Here is a 21,968-nt window from a genome sequence, read left to right as displayed (position 1 = left end):
AGGTGGTGGAATCTCCTTCCTTAGAGGTTTTTAAGGTCAGGCTTGACAAAGCCCTGGCTGGGATGATTTAGTTGGGAATTGGTCCTGCTTTGAGCAGGGGGTTGGACTAGATGACCTCCTGAGGTCCCTTCCAACCCTGACATTCTAAGAGAAGGTTACTCACCCTGTGCAGTAACTGAGGTTATTCAAGATGGTTCTCTCTTTGGGTGCTTCACTTTAGGTGAATCTGCACCCCTGCATTTGTAATCAGACATTTTTAGTAGCAGTGCCTGGTTGGGTCGCATATGCGCAGTCCCCATCTCATGCTGCCTCTGGGGGTTACATAGCAATATGTGACCAACCTTCCCTCAGTCTTTAGTGCAGTCTCTAGTGTGAAAAAAAATTCCAAAGTAGTGGGGAGGAGAGAAGGTAGTGGAGCACACATAGGACAACCATCTCAAAGAACCTCAGTTACTGCACAAGGGGAGTAACCTTCTCCTCTTCTTTGAGGAGTGTTCCTGTGGGTGCTCCACTTTAGGTGGCTGTAGAGAAATGGCCTTCGGTGGAAGGGAGGGTCTTCGGAGTTGCAGTCTTGGCGAATGATAAAACCTTAAGTCCGAATAGAGTCTCTGATGATTAGTGCTGCTCTATGGCACAGTGCTGTTTGAACATATGAGCTGATGCCAGGTTGCTGCTTTGCAGATGTCCATAATGGGCACATTGTTGAGAAAGGTTATCAAGGCACAGAGTGATCTGGTGGAACGTGTGCAGGTCCCCAGTGGGAGTTGTAGCTGTTGGTGATAACAAGAGTCTATGCAGTTTGAGAGCATTGTAAATAGCCTGTTTAGATTAATTGTTCAGTGATGCAAAGAAATAACTTTGGTGATTTTCTGAAAGTCTTTGTCCTCTCAATATAAAATGTTAGCACTCTTTGGACATCTAGAGCATGCAGCGTTGCGTCTCGTTTATTTCCGTGAGGTTTTGAGAAGAATGATGGGAGATAAATAGCAGGTTTATGTCTAATGGGGATTCTAATGGGAACCAGAGACCTTGTATTGTGTGGTTGTGCAGGTGCCCCACAACCTAGCAGAGATGCATCAGATGTGAATATCATCGACGGAAGGTTCTGTGCAAAAGGAATTCCTGCACAAACATTGTTTGGTTGCGTCCACCAACGTAGAGAATTTTTTGTACTTTGGTTAGCATTGTAAGACATTTGTTAAGGCTGTGTCTGTGTGGAATATATAATGCATCACATGTGCAGTCTGGCATACTAGACAACAAATGTCATTGCTGACATGTGGCCTAACAATTGGAGGCAGGTCCTGGCTGATGTCTGGGGACTGGCTTGTGTTGTGGTGACTAGATTTACTCAAGTGTTAAACTTGTGTCAGGGCAGTGAGACTTTAGGCTCCAGAGAGCCAAGGTAGGCTCCAATGAACTCATTTCTGCACAGGTGTGAGTGTTGATTTTTGTTTGTTTATTTGTAGGCCTAGATGTGTGAAGAGAGCTACCGTCTTGAGTAGCTTCTAGTAACTGCATGGATAGGCGAGTAGATGATTTCCCCTTCACCCTCATTGTCTTCATTGCTAGATAAAGAAGGAATTGATCTGGGCGGTGTGGTAAGTTGGCTCAGTACTGAGTGTGCTGGAGTGAAGTTGGTACTGAGGAGGGGAGATTCTGGTGCCAAGGAGACTAGAAGATCTTTGTGGCAGAGAAACTGCTGTGATATTGAGAGCATCGGTACTGAGGGTGCTGTCAGTGGTACCGATGCCTCTGCCGCTATGCGGTCATAGGGGTCATACGCTATGCGCGACAGAGGCAGAAGGTAGTAGCGCTGGCCAGTGCTGCATGTATGAGCTGCTCCAGCAGTACCGAGGGAGGGATTGTAGGTCTTCCTTTCATGCCTTTTTCCGAGCCAATCCTTTTAGGGTCTTTTGCTCGCACAGTACCCACAGTACCAGATGATCCTGCTAACTCGGAGGTGGAAGGTATTGATGCGGTTGGTACCAATGGATAAGGCTATGATTTTGTCATGGATATTTTTAGTAAGAGTCAGGGACAGGTCACAGGCAACAAAACAAAACAAAACAAAAAGTCACGGAAGCCGTGACCTGTCCCTGAGTTTTACTAAAAACACCCTTCAGAAAATGGGGAGGGAGGAGGGTCCAGGACTCTGCTTCACCCCTCTCCCCCTGCAGTGACTGGGAGCTGCAGAGATCCCATTGCCCAGTGGTTGAGAGGGGTACCCTCACTGCCCTATGTGGCTGGAGCTGCGGGGGGGTCCCCTGCTGCCCACAGCAGCAGAGGAGCAGTGGAAGGCCCCTGCCAGCGGTGGAGTCTGGAGAGCTGTGGCAGACCCCACACCTGAAGCTGCTGAGCAGCTCCGAGGTTCCTCTGCCACTGCCACTGGGAGCCGGTCAGTTGCTGGTCAGCTGCAGGAGGATCCCCTACCGCCCACAGAGGCTGGGCTGCTGCAGGGTCCCCAGTGTCAGGGAGGTTACTGGAAGTCACAGATTCTGTGGCTTCCACAACCTGTGACATAATCTTAGCCTTACCAATAGGGTCTGCCAAGTCAGGGAATTTCACTTTTTGCTGATTCCCAAGGAGGGGAGGTCAGAGCCCACTTCTTTGTCATCTTCTTGGCAGGGTGCTCCTTCCCCTAAGGGGGTGAAGGGGAATCTATGTCAAATGCCACAGTGGGAGACTGTTGCCCAGGAGGGGCCCGTGATCCCAGATCAGATGAGGGAACAAAGACTTCACCATCATGAGAAGTTTTAGCTGTATCTCTCTCACATTCCTGGTACAGACTTTCAAGTTGTGGCAGTGGGAGCACTTTTGATGTATGTGTGACTCACAGAGGCAGCAGACACACTGATGTCTGTCACACACCAGGACTGAGGAACAGCAAGCGAGGTAATGTTTAAAACCCGGGGAGCTGGGCATGCCCCTCAGAGTAGGGTTTCTCCTGTGAAGATGATAACTATACTACACTAAGGGATATCCTAATAACTGAAACTTAAATTTCTAAGGGGAAAAAAAAGTGTGTGCGTGTGCATTTTTAAGAAAAATAAAAGGAGGAGAGTAATTAAATTATTAAACAACTAGTATTCTAAAGTTAAAACTAGAGAAAGGTAAGTACAGCGGCACTGCTAAGTGCTCCGTATCAAACCGAGGGCGGTAGAGAAGGCACTTGGGGGGGGGGCGGGGAGGGTATGTGTGGTCGCACAGCACTATGTAACTGCCAGAGGTGGCGTGAGATAGGGACAGGGCATGTGCAACGCACCCAGGGACTGCTACTAGAAACCTTGGATTACAAGTGCAGGGGCCCAGATTTACCTAAAGTGGAGCATGCACAAGGACACTCCTTGAAGAAGAACAGGCTAGAGCTGAGATTTGTTTTTGTTAATTTCCTAATTAAGAACACCAAATTCCAGTAAGGGGTTGAATTTGACTCTATGTAATGTGCAGACTTTGTTTTAGAACAGACTAGAAATAACACCTGTTCCTTTTGCCATCACTGTCCCCAAAAGCACCAGTTATACAAGAAACTGCTTTAATAATCCTGCGGGAATTGTGCACCAAAAAATTCAAAATTCTGTGCACAATATTTTAAAGTTCTGAAATATTCTGCTTATTTTGTCACAATATAATCACTCAAATTACCAAAATAATTGAAACTAATTTCAAAATACCTGTCAACAAGTATGTCAATATAAACAGCAGCAAAAAAGATTCCCCAGGAATAAAGTAGCCCTTACAACCAGTTCCAGTTGTCCCATCAGGGAACATGATGTGGTACGACCCTGCCCTTCCTCACCCTTTGCCAGAGCTGGGTCTCCCAGGCCCTTTCCCGTCACCAGGAGACTAAGGATTAAGCCCATAGCCGAAACAGGCAGCCTCTATCCCACCCCCGGGCGCTGCAGTGTCCAGCTGCCCCTAGTGGCAGGCAGCCAGCAGCTCCAATTCTGCAGGGGAAATATGGAATTGTGTGTAAATTCTGTATTGCGCAGTGGCACAGAATTCCCCCACGAGTAATTTAAAGTTTCTAAACTTATTTACTGGAAGCTTTACACAGCGACAGGAAAAATCGGAAAGGAAGATACATAAGATTTGATTTTAATCAATCAGACTTGAGTTAGGAAAGGTCATAAAGAAGTTGAGAGAGTCTTCTGTTTATTCCTCCACCACTTAAACAAAATTAAAAGGAGAAGGGAGAACAGAAGCCTGGCCATCACACCTTCACATTGCCCTGAAGATCTAATGCTTGAAGCTTCTACTGCAAGTGCACTAATCTGACCCATTGTATCTGTGCAATGCTGTTGCTGGTCTCCTGGTCTTTAATAATGGACTATACCCCTAGGTGTAATTTTACAACATACAAGGCTCAGTTCGAGTCAGTGACCAATCTTGGTCTATAAATCAATTGCCTGACCATGACAAAACTTCATAATTTTGTTTAATTTGTCCAATTTACTTCCACGCCAGAGTGGTGATTTCTAGTTTTGGAAGGCTGAAATGTCAAACCATTTCTTTGCACTTCTTTACTGGACTGAAAGTATAAACCGCTCTTTGCTTGTGCATGGACCACAGATCTGGACTTCTGTATTAAAAGGGAGCACAAGAAATACAAGCAAAACTATTAAATGTAAAATCTGACGTTGCTAAGCTCATATTCTGGGCTTCCATTTTTTTTTTTTAAATAGAAAGAAATCCTACACACAAACCCAAAACACACCAGCACCACCACCATCTTCTAATGATTTTCACGTTCCACTTTATTAAATGGTATCACTCAGACTAGAGAAGCAGCAGCAGTATATAAACAAAAAGCAAAAATTACTACAGGACTACATACACTTGAGGAATTCAGTTCAACAAAGCACTGGATTTTAAGGTCCCATGCATTTTAGTTTCTAATGCAGCCAGATTTAACTGGTTGGTACTTCTCCAATCCAGTTCTGAGGTAATGGGCAGGAATGACCAAAGAATGGAGATGTAATGATCCCAGTGTGCTAGAGGTGGCTTTTTGCCGGAACCTTCCAGCCTAATGTTTTAATACACTAGAACACAGAATGAGTTGACCTGGGGTTTCCAGCAATGGCTTGGTTTTGCCACACATAGCAAGTGTGTGCACTTCAGATTTTTTTTGCACTTAGAATAAGGTCATATGTGTATGTTTCTTCCCCCAAATGGTACACCCTGAGATTTCAGTCACTTGCGCAGAACTAAAGTGAAGCGATTGAGGAATTTGAGGTGAAAAACTGTACTTTTTAAAAGGTCAAAAATAATATAGGACAAAGATTTTTTCAAACTGAGTTTCATATTATGTACGGTCAAAGGCTAAATATGATTAGACTAATAAAGCTTTAACATGCACACGTACTTACTGTCATATACATCTTCAAATGTGAAGTCATGATTTAAAAAAAATTAAAAAAAATTATAGAATCCATGAAATGGGAAAAACAATCATGTTTAGTTTGGTCGGCCAGTTTGCCACATTCTGTATTCACCCATGTAAAAAGAAAAATCACCAGCAGACACTAGTAGCTGCCATTACTGACTATTTGCTTAACAGTCAATGTATAAGCACCTATCACCTTGATGTCCAAGCACCATGTGTCTGAAGAATTGCTAATGGAAAACTAGTCAGTTGCATGTTCCAGGGCTACAAGAAGACATGCTAGGGTGTAAGCTTTAGAATCAACCACTTTAGCAATGTTAAAGGCGTCCCTTGTATTGGCTAGACCTTTAAAATGTACTAGTTAGCCCGTTTTAGCTAACGCATGCTCATATCACATCTTTAAATTCTAGTCTAGATAACTCTTTATAGTCAAAATACGTTTTCTAGTCCTGATATATGAAAAACTACTATAACTATGCAACAAGATTACTTTAATAGCTTTTAGTTGTCTTAACATCCTTCAGTGGAATATGCTAGTTTCTTAAAATAGATATGGTGGCTATAACACGTGGTTCAAAACCTCAGTTACTACCTTGTCACTTTTGTTATGGGAGTCCTGATGTGGAAGTGGGATATGCACTAACATTACTTTTATTTTCAATCTGTCTGAGAAAAATGGGATATTCTAGGCTGGCATTAAAGCTAGCCTTACTAGTGCTCTAGAACAGTGGTCCCCAACCTTAAGGATCGTGGTGGCGATCGAGCATCTGCTGAAATGCCGCCGAAATTAAGCAGCATTTTGGCAGTGCCGCCTCTCAATGACACCACTTGCTGCTGACAAGTGGCGTCATGGAGAGGCATCGCCGTCGAAATGCCGCTGAGATGCTCAACCGCCAACCAGGACGTGGGCGCATTTAGATAGATGCCCCCCACAGGCACCGTGTTGGGGACCCTTGCTCTAGAAGGAAAAGGCAACATAATGAAATCTCAATCATTTCTATTAATGGCAGCAGGAATCACAGATTCTTAACTTCGTAAGGTGAGCATGCTTTTTTCCCTTCTCTTTTCTTTTTTTAAATGTATTAAAAGACATTAGACTTGTGTACAAACCTCAAAGCTACAGATTTTTTTTTTTTTTTTTTTACCTGTACCCTGCTCTTTATTGAGTTTTACTCTTAATTAAAAATGTAGCCTTAAGGAAAGAAACTAAAACCTTCCTCTTAGATCAATATTTATCTAATTTCCTTGTAATCTGCTGATAGTTCACTCTATGCCTAGTAGCTGTGATGTAGTTTTTGAGTGCAATGTGACTTCTTTCTTTTTTTAGACACTTTTGCACTACAGTCTGACATTCTGCTTGTTTTTGTTAGTTTCAAGTTCCTAAGCAATAGAAGTACTTACCTTAAATTTTCTAATTCCTGTTTTCTCAGAGGTGAAGAAGGTGGAGCTGGAATGAATTTATCTCCTTCATGACTTTTACTGCTGAAATGAAGACAGCCTGTTAATTGCGAGCAGTGACCTTCGAGCCTTTAACAAAAAAAGAATGTAAATGCAATAAGAAATCACAGACACTAATCCTCCCTGTCCCCCCCTTTAAAAAAGAAAAAAAAGACAGCAAGAATCCTATATGTTGAAATGGAAGCGGCTGGCAAACAAAAGTGAGGACTGGCAACACTTCAAGCATTGATATCATTAACAATTCCAGTTTTGGGGGGGGGAGGGCAGGGGAGGCAGTGACAACCTTTTACAAACAAAAGAAAAAAAAAAAAAAAAACATGAACACTACCTTACACAGCTTTAAGCTATTTTTAGAATTCTGTAGTAAAAACAACTAAAAGTGGTAGATGCAGATTGCGTTGCGTTTGTATTAGAGATAGCTTCCTTCCTTTTAAACTTAAGGGAAGTACAAGAAGAGGCCCAGTACAGTTTGAATTTTTTAGCAATGCATGGTCAAATTAGAGGAATTCTTTGTAATATTAATATATTTTAAAAAAATACCACAAACCACACGAAGAATCCACTTATTTTTCCGTTAGTAAAATTCTAATGTGAAACTTGAAATATACACAAATATTTGGACAATCCAAGACATATTTCCCTCTCAAAACTTGTATTTTCACCATTTCTTTTTCTTGAACAAAAATTTTGAAAGTTTAAAGCATCTGCTGCCAAAGATGGAAGGAAAGCTGCTTTCTGGATTGGCAAACACGGAAATGCAGTGTACCGTAAGTTGAAAAACAGCTTCCTTCTGAGGGGGAGAAGGCTACACTTGCATTTCTGCAGAAAAAGCAACAAAATTTGGATACAACAGACCAAGATTTTGGTTTAGATTTTTTTTTTTTTTTTGCCCACTTCACAAACAGTGAGACATTTTTCACCCAAGTCTAGTACTGCTTCATCTGTTTACCACAAGCACTACCTCATACATGTATAGATGAATGAGGTTATTCCAGCGCAAACTTCAAACCAAACATCAAGAGAAGTACAAAATTAAAGGAACCCTGTACCTAAAGTTGTAGAAAACACACACAAAACCACCCCCTTTTCACCAGGGGAATGTCTGTTACAAGGTCCAGGCTGTACAATATTTTCAGTAGAATGTCACCATCTTGGTTGTTCTATTGTCTCCCTACCTCCAAACAGACATGGTTCCCAGCTGAGAGGAATGGATGAAAATTCTTTCAGAACTTGGCAGCATGAATTTAGGAAGAGAATACTTAGTTACTGGACTTTTGGGGGTCAACAATGCTCCTTGGGAGGTATAGTGACAATGTTAGTTATAGAAGCATATGCTTTTGAAATCCTACGACAGTAAGAAATCCTTGTCTATAATGCACATTTTATCTTCCTCACTCCTGTTAAGGAAAAGGGACACACTAGGAAAGATTCACTAAGAAAAATCACAAGTTCTGGACTGTGGTCATGAAGGATTTCTAAGGAAAGATGGTGGAAAAAAATACTCCCAACTGCAAGAAGAAAAAAAATAAAATAAAAAAAAATGATGTTTCCTTTAAATACCTCAGACTCAATTCCCTAACTGTTAAAGGGATAAATGGCTTTTCTACACTTTCAGTACTATATATTGGAACTTGGGTATAACAAAAATGCAACTTTCTATTATTTTCCTTAAACGAACTGAGACCTCCCGCATTACCTGTTTTTCCCCCACAAAGCTGGTGTTCTAATCATTTTCTCCAAGGACTGTGTCCATGAAAGGTGAGGGACTCACCAGCCTTACACCAGGCAGGAACCAAGAAAAGTTATCTACATAATTTTGTTAATATTCTTCTCCAACATCCCTGATTTTATATGGGAGTTCAGAGAAGTGTGTAAAGAGAAATCAGGATGAAACCAAAGTCTTCATGTTGGATCTGACATTCACTGGCTTTGCTGTGTTTTTAGAAACTTTATAAACCAATGGAGTTTTTTCCTTAAGATTCCTTTTGCAGATGTGTCATTTTTTGTAGTTTATATTTTTAATTGCCAACTTTATGCTTATTTCCTTCACATTTCCTAAATCCAACCTCCATCCCCCACCTCAGAAATAACCATAATATCACATACAACACCCAAGAGTGCTATGTCTATGGACCAAATCTGATGCCAAGGCAAATGTTTAGAACTGAAGCATAAGACACTAAGGGCTTGTATACACTTAAAATGCTCCAGCCGCATAGCTGCCCCTGCGCCACTGTAGTGTGTCAGTGGAGATTCTCTGCAGTGATGGGAGGGGTTCTGTAGTTAGTTGCTCTAGTGAGTGTCTACACTGAAGCACTACAGTGGCACAGCTGCACTGTTAGGCCTGGTCTACCCTGCGAGAGAGGGTGGGGGGGGAGAAATCGATCTAAGATACGCAACTTCAGCTATGAGAATAGCATAGCTGAAGTCGACATATCTTAGATCGACTTAGAATCACTTACTTTGCATCCTCGCAGTGCAAGATCAACGGCCACTGCTCCCCCATCAACTCCGCTTCCGCCTCTCGTCTTGGTAGAGTTCCGGAGTCGACGACAGAGTGATCGGGGATCGATTTATCGCGTCTACACTAGACGCGATAGATCGATTACTACCCACCAATCCAGTAGGTAGTGTAACGTACCCTTAGTCTGTAGTCACTGTAGTTGGTCCACCTCCCTGAGAGGCAGTAGCTAAGTTGACAAATTCTCCCCTTGACCTAGTGCTCTCTACACTGGGGGGTTAGGTCAGCATAGCTAAATCTGTCACTAGTGTGGATTTTTCACATCCCCAAGAAATGTAGCTATTCCAAATGTGAGTATTCAACATAGACCAGTCCTGAGAATTACAGAAGTATGTGCATGTCCGAGGTGACTGGGAAAACAAAGACCACCGTCAACACATTTAGCATTTGTAGAACATAAGTAAAGGCAGTGAAAACATTCATAAAAATCAATTTACCGTATATACTCGTTCATAAGCCAGATTTTTTTTTTTAGTAAAAAAAGGGAAGCACCAGAGAAGGGGATCAGCTTATGAACAGGTATAGAGAAGGAGAGGTGGAACATAGCCACTCCCCCCCAACAGAAGGAGCAAGGAGAGGCAGCACAGCCAGCAGAGCCAGAAGGGAAAAGGTGGGGCCAGAGTCTCTCTGCTTCTGCCCACACTGCTCTCCCCCCAGCCTCCAAAGCAGCTGCAGCTCTGGGGCTGGTAGGCTGCAGAGAACAAGAGCGTGCTGCGGCTGCACCACCCAGTCTGGCCTGCCGGAGCAGGCTGCGGCCGTGCTGCCCAGCCTGCTGGAGCAGCTCCAGCCAGGCCAGAGACATCTTCCCCTGGCTCTTCCCAGATAAGGTGGAAAGGAAAGGGATGGGGAGATTGTGGGGGTCCTGGCCTAGGGGTGGGGTCACATGGGAGGTGATCACAGGGTTTACTCCCCTGACCCCCAGCTTCTCCCCACCAAAAAATTTCCCTACCAGTTGCTGTCTCGGCCCATCAGGGTAAGCAGCTGGCATGCCAGGACACCGTTTACTTAGGTTCACCTCCATGCCTGTGGACTCTCAAGGTAAACAAACCATCTCGGCTCGCCAGCGGCTTATCTTAATGGTCCAGGAGCCAAAAGTTTGCTGACCCCTGAAATATAGGGTCGGCTTATGAATAGGTCATAAAAATTTTCCATTTTTACTTATCCATCGGGGGGGCGGGGCGGCGCTTATAAATGAACCGGCTTATGATTGAGTATATATAGAAATTGTTGAAGGGTAGTTTGTGTTTTATTTTGAAAGAAAAGTATTTGATGATGGAAGTCCAATCACTAGTTTTTCCTCGCGTTTGCTTAGTAGTACTTAAATTCTGTTACACCAGTAGCAGTTTTCTTTGCATGGAGACTTTGCAGGTGTGTTTGAGATCGTGTTTTCTATTTTTCTGCCTGTCAAACTACAGGACAGACAATAGGCACAGAAATCTCACCCAGAAGCTATGGATGAAAAAAAAAGCGTTTTTTAAAATAACAAACATCTACTATTGTATTTACCTGCATGCTTCACTGCTTTCATTGTTCTCTGCATTTCCCCCCAACTGGGTGTGAGTTTTAGATCCATTTTCCTGCTTTGGCTCCTGCTGATCTTCCGGCAGCAACAGCAAGGCATTTCTTAGACAAATCGCTGCAAACTCCATGCTGGCTACGGGGATAGCTGAGGACTGCCCATCACTTGAAAGATGGAAGTTAACTAGTAAATATACTATTATTATTGCTACTTTGTTAAAAAAAAAAATAAATATAAATATATATATATATATATATATATATATAACGCTTTGGAAACCGTGAGTTCAGGAAGACACAGAACAACTTTGTTCTATGGACCAGGGGAAGATTAATTTCATGCTTTAATAAGTTGAATATTTAAATATTCACTCTGTGCACTCAACAAAATGATTATATCTTAATTTAGGGCTCTATCCATAGAAGTCCCATATATTCCAACAGGATCTCCCTAAACAGAGTGCTGGTAAAATCAGATCCCTCGGATGCAAAGTTCCTTTTTGTTTGTACACTTCAGCTTGTAAAGACCTAAACAGCATCATTGCACACACAAGAAAACAAGATGTGCAGGAATAACAGAATACGTGCATACATTATGTTGTGAAGCCTGAAGATGAAACCAATACATTCTACCACTTGAGAAGTACAGGCAATTCACATATAATCACACTTCAAGTGTTATGGCTTTTACAAGATGAGGTGATTTAGCTAACATGTCATAAAACTTTGTACATCTTATCTATTAGATCCCTACTCTAGGCTACTTTCTAGCATAGAGTTTTTGTGATGACAGTTTCCCTTTCTATAAACAATTCAACATGCAACTAGATGGAAAATATGAATTCTAGAGAGATTAAATTAAGAAGTGGCCAACTAAAACTTGAGTTTCATTAAACACATAAATAAGCCTTCTGTTGCCCATCCAACACTAGACACACACTAAGACCCCAGGCCTCTAAACATTTCAACACATGAGTAACTTTAACCATATGTATGGTCCCATATAAATCAATCAATGGGAATATTCACATGAATAAAGTTACTCACATTTAAAGACAGGAAAGTTTAGAATATTTTTTTCTGGAAAACAGCCACACACCCTTCACAGAGATGAGCAGAAAGTAACAGAGTATAGAAAAATTGTGTACTTACTTATAAACAACATTCTGTATTGATTGTGATGCAAGGACTATTTTACGGTGATAGCCTTGACCTACTATAGATTGTACAATTCCTTTTTTGCTTGGAAGACCTTTAGTTTCCTGTTCTGATGTCTAAAGTAAGAAGGATTGAAAATATCAGTGAGGCTGAACAGGTGATTTTCTTGACATAAAAGCTACAGGGCTGAGAAAAACAAACATTTTATGTACATTACCGAACTCAGCTAACATCCAGACAAATTGCAAATTAATGTAGATGGTAGAATACCCCAGAAAGTTCTACCATCATCCAAATATCATGAAGGATGAGGAACTTTTAATTTGTCCTCACAATGCAATTTTATTATACCCCAACTAACTTGAAGCTTCAGGGATTATTTCTGATAATTTGTTCAATAGTCTATTGACCTAGTTTTTCCTCTATTATAAAAAGAAGAGGTAGATGAACCAAGTCATCTTCAAAAATAGTCAAATTTAGTATTGCTAGGACCTTAAAAAGTTTCACGTAATAGGGAGCTAAATAAATCTAAGATACCAATATTTATATTTGACCTCATCCCCCCCACTTTTGCCCCCATTTGTTGTTCCCCATATTCAATAGATGCATGGGTTGAGTGGTTCCTCTCCTTGCACTCAGGTGGATGGCCTTTAGTTTTAGGCTAGACTACAGCCACCCATCCCAAGTATTTCAAATAGTACAAACTTTCCAACTTCTAAAACAAATGAAGGTGGGGTCTTACAGACAAGTCTCTTTCACTACACAACCCTAATTTATCCCCAGCACAGGTCTATCCTGTGCCCTGAATGAGGCAGGCGTCCTGGGCAAAATTTAGTACATAATCGTGTAATTAAAGACTCTATTATAAGATATATGCACAAGGGAGCAGAATTAAGATTCCACAGGCAATATTATTCCTCACATTCTGTAACTGTTGAGTGCTTGACTTTGCAACTTTAACTTTTTAATGTAGTTTTTTTATGTGTAATTTCCCCGGTATTAAAAAAAACAAACAAACCTAAAAACCAGAAATTCCATCATGTGAAAGCATCTTGATCTTTCAGGGGTCATCAAGAAAATGTGACATCCTTTTGCAGTGTGTTTCACAAGTATTTGCTGACAGCAGAGGAACGTCAAGACTCAGCAACCTTGGGTTCAATTCCAGGTTCAGGGGGAGGTGGGAGGGGGAGAAGCGTGCTCTTCCAGGTACAGACCCTTCATTTCCTGATCCCCTCAAGCCAGACTTCTCCTACCTGTGTCCCCTCCGACCTGTTCCTGTGTCAGTCGCATCTCCTCATACAAGTTTCTTCCCCAAACCCAGCTTCTAATCCCAGTTCCAGTCCTAGTCTCCTCCTTTCCATGTCCAAATCCGAATCTTTCTCCCCATGCCCCCTATAAAATCTATGGCTCCCAGTGCCAGTCTTCCTTGCCAAGCTTCTCTCCCTAGTCTCCTTGCCCAGCCAGTCCCAAGATCTTCTCCCTTCCAGCTCTTGCCCCCTCTGCATTTCAGTCAAGCTGCTGCTCCTGCTGCACACTGCCTGGTCACCAGCAGAGGGAATATTGAGAGCACAAGAGAGCAGGAAGACTCAGTTCCAGTGCCTGGTGCCACAGCAGCCAGAAGCAGCAACTGCAGGGAAAGTCCAGCTCAGCCTCTGCAATCCCAGGCTGGAGTATGCTTAGTGCAGACAGAATATTTGGAGAATTTGGCTGCCACATACTAAGGCCAGGTCTACACGAAGCGCGAAAATCGATTTTAGATACGCTATTTCAGCTACGAGAATAGCGTAGCTGAAATCGATTATCTAAAATCGATGTACTCACCCGTCTTCACCACGCGGGATCGATGTGCGCAGCTCGCCATGTCGATTCCAGAACTCCGTTGGTTTTGGTGGAGTTCCGGAATCGATGTAAGCGCGCTCAGGGATCGATATATCACGTCTAGATGAGACGCGATATATCGATCCCCGAGCAATCGATTGTAACGCGCCGATACGGCGCGTCGTATAGACATGGCCTAAGACATTTTTTATGGAGCACGTGCTAGCAGATGTGTGTGTCATAATTTGGCCAAATTTGGGCAAACTTCCATGGGAAAAGCAAAAGCCACATCCCTGACACGAACACAACTCCCCTCCCCTGGCCAAATTTCAAGACCTGGCTCCAAAACAGGCACTACAGCTTTTCAATAAAATGGTTGTAAGAATTTTTAACATAGACAAAAGGACATTTTCCCTTAAACAGCTGAACCATTTCTGCTGAAACTTTCAAAGAGATTCATTGTGAGGTAGGCACCCAGCATGGACACTTTCAGCCTACACAGTTTAAGTTTGTCAAAGTTATAAGCAACTGAAAACAAGGTCTTCCACTGAGAAGAGCCAGGAAACCTCAATTATAGCAGCAGCTACCAGTTCCATCTATAATAAAATAAAAGTACATTTCTAGCCCTCAACAACTGTGAAGAAAAGCATGAAAACATGATCCAATGCAATGACATCTGCCTGAGCTGGCAGAGCGCATAAAGCAGTGGCTTTAACAGATATGAAGTGCCCCAGTATCTCAGTGGGGTGTTAACTCCCAGTCTCAGCAAATATCCCCCCACCAAACTCAACATCATCCCAACATGGGTCGGTGTAGCAGAAGGAGAATAATGCAGTGGGCTTAGTCCATCCACTAAAATAAATACTATAAGTGCCGGGGAAAAGAACTGGGGGCCCTCCTGCTACCACCCTTGCTTCTCTTGGAGGAAGTTGGGGGAGACCATCCTGTCAGCTGCTGGTGCACTCCAGGGGAAGAGAAGAGGGTCTGAAAGTGTTTGTAGGAGCAAATACATGAGCAGAAGTGCATGCGATAAAGAGAAGACGACTGGATAAACAGGATGGGAAAAGTCAAAAAGAACAAGAAATTTCAACATGATACTGTGAGAGAAGAGTTTCCAGTGGAGGAATTCAAAGAGAAGATGATGGGATCAGAATGACAAGCAGAGATGATGCATTTTTGTATAGACTGGATACAGCGGCCCAGATTTCAGAGAAGCCAGAGAGAAAAAGGGCGCAGCAATTGAGATAGGAAATTATGAAAGCCTGCAGTGAGTTCTGGATGTGTGAAAAGAAAGGAAAAAGGTACTATACCAGGATTCCACACACATCACACTGTGGCTTGTTGCTTATATCCTGTTTAGATTCTTACCGCAAGCAGTCCATGGCTACTTTGAGAAAATATTTATATTAGAAAGGATTAAACAAAAAAACGAGTCCTAAGGGATACATACCAACCCTCATGAACCAGAACCAGGACAACTGCCAACCACTAAGGGATACCAGTTAGAAAGATCCTTTATGGGACAAGTATTCCTCTACAGGCTTCTGCCTACATTATTTTAAAGCATCTAGTACTGGTTACTATCAGAGACAGGACATTGGACTAGATGGAGTGATACAGTAAGACAATTTGTAGGATTTAGATACCAGCATATTCAGCAGTAAATAAATACGGGTCACAAGAAGCCAGCAAACATCTGCATGTGAAAATATAACAATATACTTTCACTCAAATCGTACATCTTGGCATATGGATGTGGAATGTGTGCAGGGGAAATTTCCACTGAGACTGAGAGAGAAGAGAAAGAAATCCACCCCATTGCCATAGAGCAGCAGCAGCAACGCTGTAACTGCTAGCAACGGCCTGCATGGATATTTATGCTCCCACAAAGGAACTGGCCGGCAGTTCCACCTTAACCTTACTACTTCCCACCCCCAAAACTCCTTGCACTGGGAGCCCCAGCAAAGCAGAACTCCACAGCACAGAGGAAGATGTACAGACCACGCAAGACTTTTAAATCCTGTGATTCTCCTTTTCACAGTACAACTACACCAGTTCTACTGGGTCAAGGAACACCCTGAAGATGGAGTAAAATTTTGCTATCAGTGTGGAAGTACAATGGGAAGGTTAGGTTTCATTAAGCACCCATGAATAGTGGGCTGAATGAGATGGCATGATAAGGCAAGTTTGAGTTTTCACCATGGAGAAGTAGCATGTTGTATCTTATTTGCAGGTGAAGCCCACTACAGACTACCGCCGATTCATTCCTTATCTTTATTTTTAGCCCAAAAATAAAGTCAGTACAAAAATCAAATCTAAGCCATGCAGAGACTTGGAGACAATTCAGCTTCAAAGCATGTTAAATATATGTCTAACAAGTATTCCAATGAGTTAAATATGGTCTAAATGCATTAATGCCATGTAAATTTGCCAGGAGAAGTCATGCTTCACTAGTCTCATACACAGACTATAACTTTAGTGAGAAAGTGTTGTAACATCCACTTACATATTTTCCTGTTATCCCTTACTAATATTCTAAAAAATTACCTTACAGCAATCAGTTAACCTCCAGACCTCAATTTCTGTTTCTATAAAATGGAGATACTGCTTATCCGTTTTTGTAAAGCAGGTTGATATCTTCATATTAAAAATTGGATATAAATTCACAATATTATTTGCATAATTAAATATTGAAGAAGCAGGCCTATACCATGTACAGTAGAATTCATGGAATATTTCTTCTTTTCAAAAGGATACTGGTTTTTAGAAGTGTTATGTGATCAGATGGCTTCTGAAGCAGACTTACTTACCCCCTTGTTGGCAGCAATGCAGCATTCTGCTAGTCTCAACCAGAGGCGTGGATTTGAGTGGTAGACTTGGACAGCTTCTATCAAGCATTCAAAAGCAGCTAGGGGCCTCCCAATATGTAAAAGCTGAATTCCACAGTTGTATAGCAACTCATACCGTTTATTAGTCAACAACGTACACATAGGCCTCCCTGAAAATTTCTTGCCTGTGAGAGAGAGGTTAGATAATATTGGGTATCCAGTTTAAGAGGGCAGAAATGAAAGAACACTGCTGGAAAAATAATTGCATCACGTAAACATTAACTAATTTTCCTCTGTAAATAAAATTTCTCCCACCTTAGAGCTGACCTCAGAACAAACAAATGCACCTTACTCATTAGGGTATAGACTGCTTTAATCTCATTAACTATGCTGAATACTCAATATATTACAAAATATAAAAAATGAAATATCATACAACTCCAAAGTCAACTAAATGCCCTTGGCTTCTTCATTATTCTCAATTTTTGTAAAATTAGTTCTTCTTTTTAAAAGTACCTGTTTTGCTATTTTAATACAATTATAATCAGTTGCTGCCTTTTTACTGACATTATGCTCTATACTACCATAATACACACTTATAAGAATTAACAAGCCACACAGAGAACTAGTTGTCTAATAGGTAAAGTGTGGACTTAACATAAAATGAAATATGTCTTGATGTTGGATTTCTTGTCTTTAAAAAAAAAAAAACCACTAATACTAACAGACTGAGTTACAATTAGGAGATACAGTATCTCAGGATTTTTTCCCTTTTTTAAAAAAAACTGATTATATCAAAGTTGGCATCAGATAAACATAACGGAATCAGACTGAATTGTAGGTGAAAGTTCATACAACCCTGGAGAGTTCACTGACAAAAAAGGTTGAGATAAGTTTATATTTAAGACAAAAAACACAGTTAAAATGATTTTTAAGGCAGTAAATGAGAGAGACTTTCAAACCTTGGTGACTCAAACCAAGTCAGCAAGATCATGAGTAATGGTTTTAAATGACGTACAATAGGGCAGGAAAACTGTGTTTATTTCAGACCCTCTTGACTGACAATCAAATAGTATAAACAAGTGTAGAAATAATTACCAAAGCTTCCAACATGCTGAAGCAAGCAAGCAAGAGACACACATTTCACTGTCTATTTCTAACAGCAGGCAGCTATACTTTGAAATCACATACACTCAAAACTCCCTTCCTTCTTACCCTGTCCCTTGTGGATCACTGAACAGTAATCACTAAAAAGAAGTACTAAAATAAGCTCTCCAGTAACAATTTATTTGAATAAAAAAAAACACTCCTTCACCACGCTTTTTGTCTGTTACAAGTCTTACCTGGGTCTGTGCTACCCGTTCCTAATTGGGCACAGGCATTATCATTTTCCTGCAGGGCCTTTTTAAAGTAGAAAATTCCTAAATTGTGCTTTCCCATAGCAAAATGAATGCAGCCGAGATTGTTCCAAAACATGCATCTTAAGCATTCACCTGAGAAAACCGCAAAATATAATCAAAATCAAAACATTTTCATAGCTCAGGACATTCTTAGCAAGATATTCCTATGAAGAGCTAAACTAAACATAGTATGATATGATCTATTGTGAAGACCAATGAGACAATAAATTAACCACCTATGACTTCTGTGTACCATTTTACTTCCTTTGAACACATAACATTATTTAATTTGTTAAGTGGTAAGGGGTTTGGTGAGCTTCTCATGCATCATGTTCTCGAACAGCAGGGTATAAAACCACTTTGGCAGATTTCAATTTACAGCGCATTAATCTGAAAGTTCTCTTAGTACTTAAATGTGTAAACACTTGCAGTTTTCTGACATATGGCTCCTGTAAGAAGGAAAATTCTTACATGACATTATCTGCTCAATGTTTAATAAAATAAGCAAATACACTAATCCAACTGTACAAGCAGAAGAGAAATGAGGGCTTCTCAGATTGAAACGGCACACAAATATGGTGTTCAGATAATACTGACAATTTAACTTCTGACCTATTTACTTATAAAGGCAGTTTCACAAGTTGCCACTAATAAAGAATAACTTAGTTTCTAAATTAAGCAACTTCATATTTATTTAATTGTGTCTATTCAAGCAGTCAGAGAACTGTGATATTTCCAAGGCAGATTCCATGACTATATTCATGTAGCTGCCATTTCCTCCACCAATTCCTGCTAGATGAAGAAACATCCTTGTGGTACAAGAGGTTTCACAGAGCATCATAAAAAAAGTGTCGCACAAAAACACTGAGTATGAAATTTTATGGAAGAAAGAGCATTTAATAGTTTAAATAATATAGCTATAAAACACAGAAAGGTCTTTTCTTGCACTAAACCCAGTTTTATAATTTGTATGAACTGCGTTTTCCAATGTTTTAAGATACCAATATTGGCTAAAAGACCATTTTTATGCCTTCCATCTTATTTGAAAGAAGATATAAATATTTACAAGTAGTTTAAAGCACCACAAGATTTGAGGCAACCCCAACACTCCATGCAAACTTTGAATTCACCCTACAGCTAGCACAGTTTCTCCTATAACTTCTCCCCTGGGCGCAGCATAGAACCTCACACTCACCTTCCATTATACTTCTAGTTTCTATTGGTCCAAACATAGGCATTTCCCCTCCATAAAAGAAAAAGAAAAAAAACAACCCTCACTTCTTCATGTGTCAACACTCCTAAATATCTGATAGGCTGGATTAGAGGAAAAGGATGTGGAAAATGAGTTAAGAAAGATAAAAAACAAAAACAACTCCATCACTCATGGTATTTAAGGCCCCAGTGTTGCAAACACGTACACATGTGCTTAACTTGAACACTTGTGAGTAATCTTACTGAACTCAATAAGAATTAAAACACTGGAAAACCCAGTTCATACAAAATATATATATAAAAAAAATGGATTTTATGTGCCAGAAAATGTCTTAAAACTGAATTCAGTGAGACTACTTTTGTGTGAAGATAAGCACATGGGTAAGTGGTTGCACAATCAGAGTTTTATGTTTTATTTTACCTGTTTTCATGAATCCTGGATGTTCAGCAATGTTTGAGCTGTTCAACAGTTTTACTGCTTTCCGATAATTGCCCCTCAAATATTCAAAATTGCTCTTAAGAAAGAGAGAAGGAGCAGACTGTGAAGAAAACAAAAATTATTACTTATCAATTGCTTTAGGAGATCTAACATTAGTGTTAAACTGCAATAGTCACAGTTTATTGACTATTGTTGCTATCTGAAAACAGAAAAGACGGTTACTCACCTTTGTAACTGTTGTTCTTCGAGATGTGCTGCTCATATCCATTCAGTTAGGTGTGCGCGCACCGCATGCATGTTCGTCGGAAGATTTTTACCCTAGCAACACTAGGTGGGTCGGCTGGGCGCCTCCTGGAGTGGTGCCGCATATATACCCCTGCCGACCCATCCGCCCCTCAGTTCCTTCTTGCCGGCTACGTCCGACAGTGGGGAAGGAGGCAGATTTGGAATGATATGAAGCAATTCATTTGAAGAACAACAGTTACAAAAGTGAGTAACCATCTTTTCTTCTTCGAGTGCTTGCTCATATCATCAAGTAGCGTGTGAGCGCGCGCCGCGTTGCACGTTCGTCGGAAGAATTCCCCTAGCAACACCCGGCGGGTCGGCATGCGCCCCCTTGGCCGTGGCGCCTTTGCGGCATCGTATATATTGCCCCTGCCGACGCCGCCCGCTCCTCAGCTCCTTCCTTACCGCCGTGCGGTCGTTTGGAACGTGGATGTGCGGCCTTAGCTGACCTCCACATTTCTAGCGTTTCACCCTACCATAGTTCTTAGTTAGTTGTTGTTTGGTAGTTGCATTAATAGTTTCATAAGTATAGTTGTTAACGTAGTTGTATTATAGTTAGTAGGCTGAGGTTCTCCTCCTCGCCCGCTTCCGTTGGACCCAGTCATGCCTGAGCTCTTCCCGTCTTTCAAGCAGTGCTCGGCCTTCGTCGGCGGGATGCAAACGGGGACCCCACGATCGTTGCCTCAAGTGCCCTCGCGGGGAAATCCCATCTGACGGAGAAGGGCCGCTCTGGCACAGTCTTTCAAACCGCGGAACAAAAAAGGGAGCGGACTCCCATTTAAAGCAGCTCCTTATGGAGGCCGCCCTGACTCCGGCAGTCCCCGGCACACCCACCGCACCGCACCGAAACCACCGTCTTCGGCATCGCCGGTTGAATCGAGCACTGCGGCCCAACGACCAACGGTACCGCCACAGGCACCAGGCACCATAGTCCCCGGTCTAGCAGCCAGCCCGGCGCCGCTCGCTTTCACCTCGGCCGGACAGAAGAGCAACAGGTCCTGCGGTCGGCCTCCGGACCCGCAGATCCGAGCCAGCGAAAGCCGTGCCGGCCACGCATCACGTATCTGCACCCCGGCCGGTGCTCCCGTACCGTCGACTCCGGCCGGCCAAGGGCCGTCGAGTCCGGTGGCTTGGATCGCTCCCCGGCACGTGCCGTGGTTGAGCCTCACGATTCCCGACTACGCCGGAAACCTTCACGACGGCGCAACGGGACCTGCTAGCGCTCACTGGAGGGCCTTCTCCTGGCTCAGCCCCCGGCACCCGCCGTAGCGGGCTCGCTTCCTCTATGGGAAAGCCAGCGATGCTCCAACCTCCATCCTGGGAGCACGCGATAGGCGCCTTCGGTCCACGATCGACGATCTCGGCACCGATAACGCTCACGCCACTCGTTCGCCAGTCTCGACGCCGCTTCGCAAGTCCCGCACCCATCTACTCTCGGCGTCCGGTCGTACTCGCGGCCACGGTCAGGTTTGGTCCCCCAAATACATACAGCACGACCGCCTCAGCACGATACGCTCTGGCTCTCTCAGGAGCCGCCGCGCCTTCCCCGTAAGTCCATCCCATACCGTCGGCGCGCTGACCGATCTAAACGGTCGACTCCGCACCCGCGCCCTGGGTCATCGCACCGTCCCGGTCTAATTTCTCTTTACCGGTGTTTGGACTTTAAGAATGATGCAAATAGAGGCTTATGATGTGGCTGCCTGTTTCATTTTGGCGATGTTCTTGGCAGAGGTTTGTACTCCAATACAAGTCATATAGCTACATGATCATATATTTTTCATCGGTTCTCGCATCTTGCTCTTTTCTTATGTAATGTTACTTGGTCACTCCCGTTATCGTCCTGTGGCAATCCCGATTGAATTAACGGAGCCGTCATCCTCGAAGTACTAAATGCCGCTAGTCCTTGGACCAAAGGTAAGGAAGTCTAGATCTCTCTCCATCTTCT

General features: G+C 42.5%; 1 protein-coding gene across 10 annotated transcripts in view; it reads right to left on the bottom strand.

Annotated features, from left to right (window-relative positions):
- Positions 1–21,968, bottom strand: part of CNOT10 (CCR4-NOT transcription complex subunit 10) — a 77,370-nt gene that overhangs the window by 23,668 nt on the left and 31,734 nt on the right. For 4 of the 10 annotated variants that reach the window (XM_032784145.2, XM_032784139.2, XM_032784144.2 and 1 more), the window contains 6 exons: positions 19,721–19,838; positions 18,031–18,180; positions 16,670–16,872; positions 12,036–12,157; positions 10,872–11,048; positions 6,788–6,913 (listed from right to left, as the gene is read on the bottom strand). In XM_032784145.2, the coding sequence (XP_032640036.1) occupies positions 6,788–6,913; positions 10,872–11,048; positions 12,036–12,157; positions 16,670–16,872; positions 18,031–18,180; positions 19,721–19,838 (896 nt within the window). The remainder of the gene's footprint in view (positions 1–6,787; positions 6,914–10,871; positions 11,049–12,035; positions 12,158–16,669; positions 16,873–18,030; positions 18,181–19,720; positions 19,839–21,968) is intronic. The other 6 variants (XM_075062486.1, XM_032784141.2, XM_032784143.2 and 3 more) reach the window with 2 other exon arrangements.

This window comes from Chelonoidis abingdonii, chromosome 2 (assembly GCF_003597395.2).
Source record: "Chelonoidis abingdonii isolate Lonesome George chromosome 2, CheloAbing_2.0, whole genome shotgun sequence".
NCBI lineage: Eukaryota > Metazoa > Chordata > Testudines > Testudinidae > Chelonoidis > Chelonoidis abingdonii.
The sequence above is the reverse complement of the archived record's forward strand: the minus strand, read 5'-3'. Positions and strand labels throughout refer to the sequence as shown.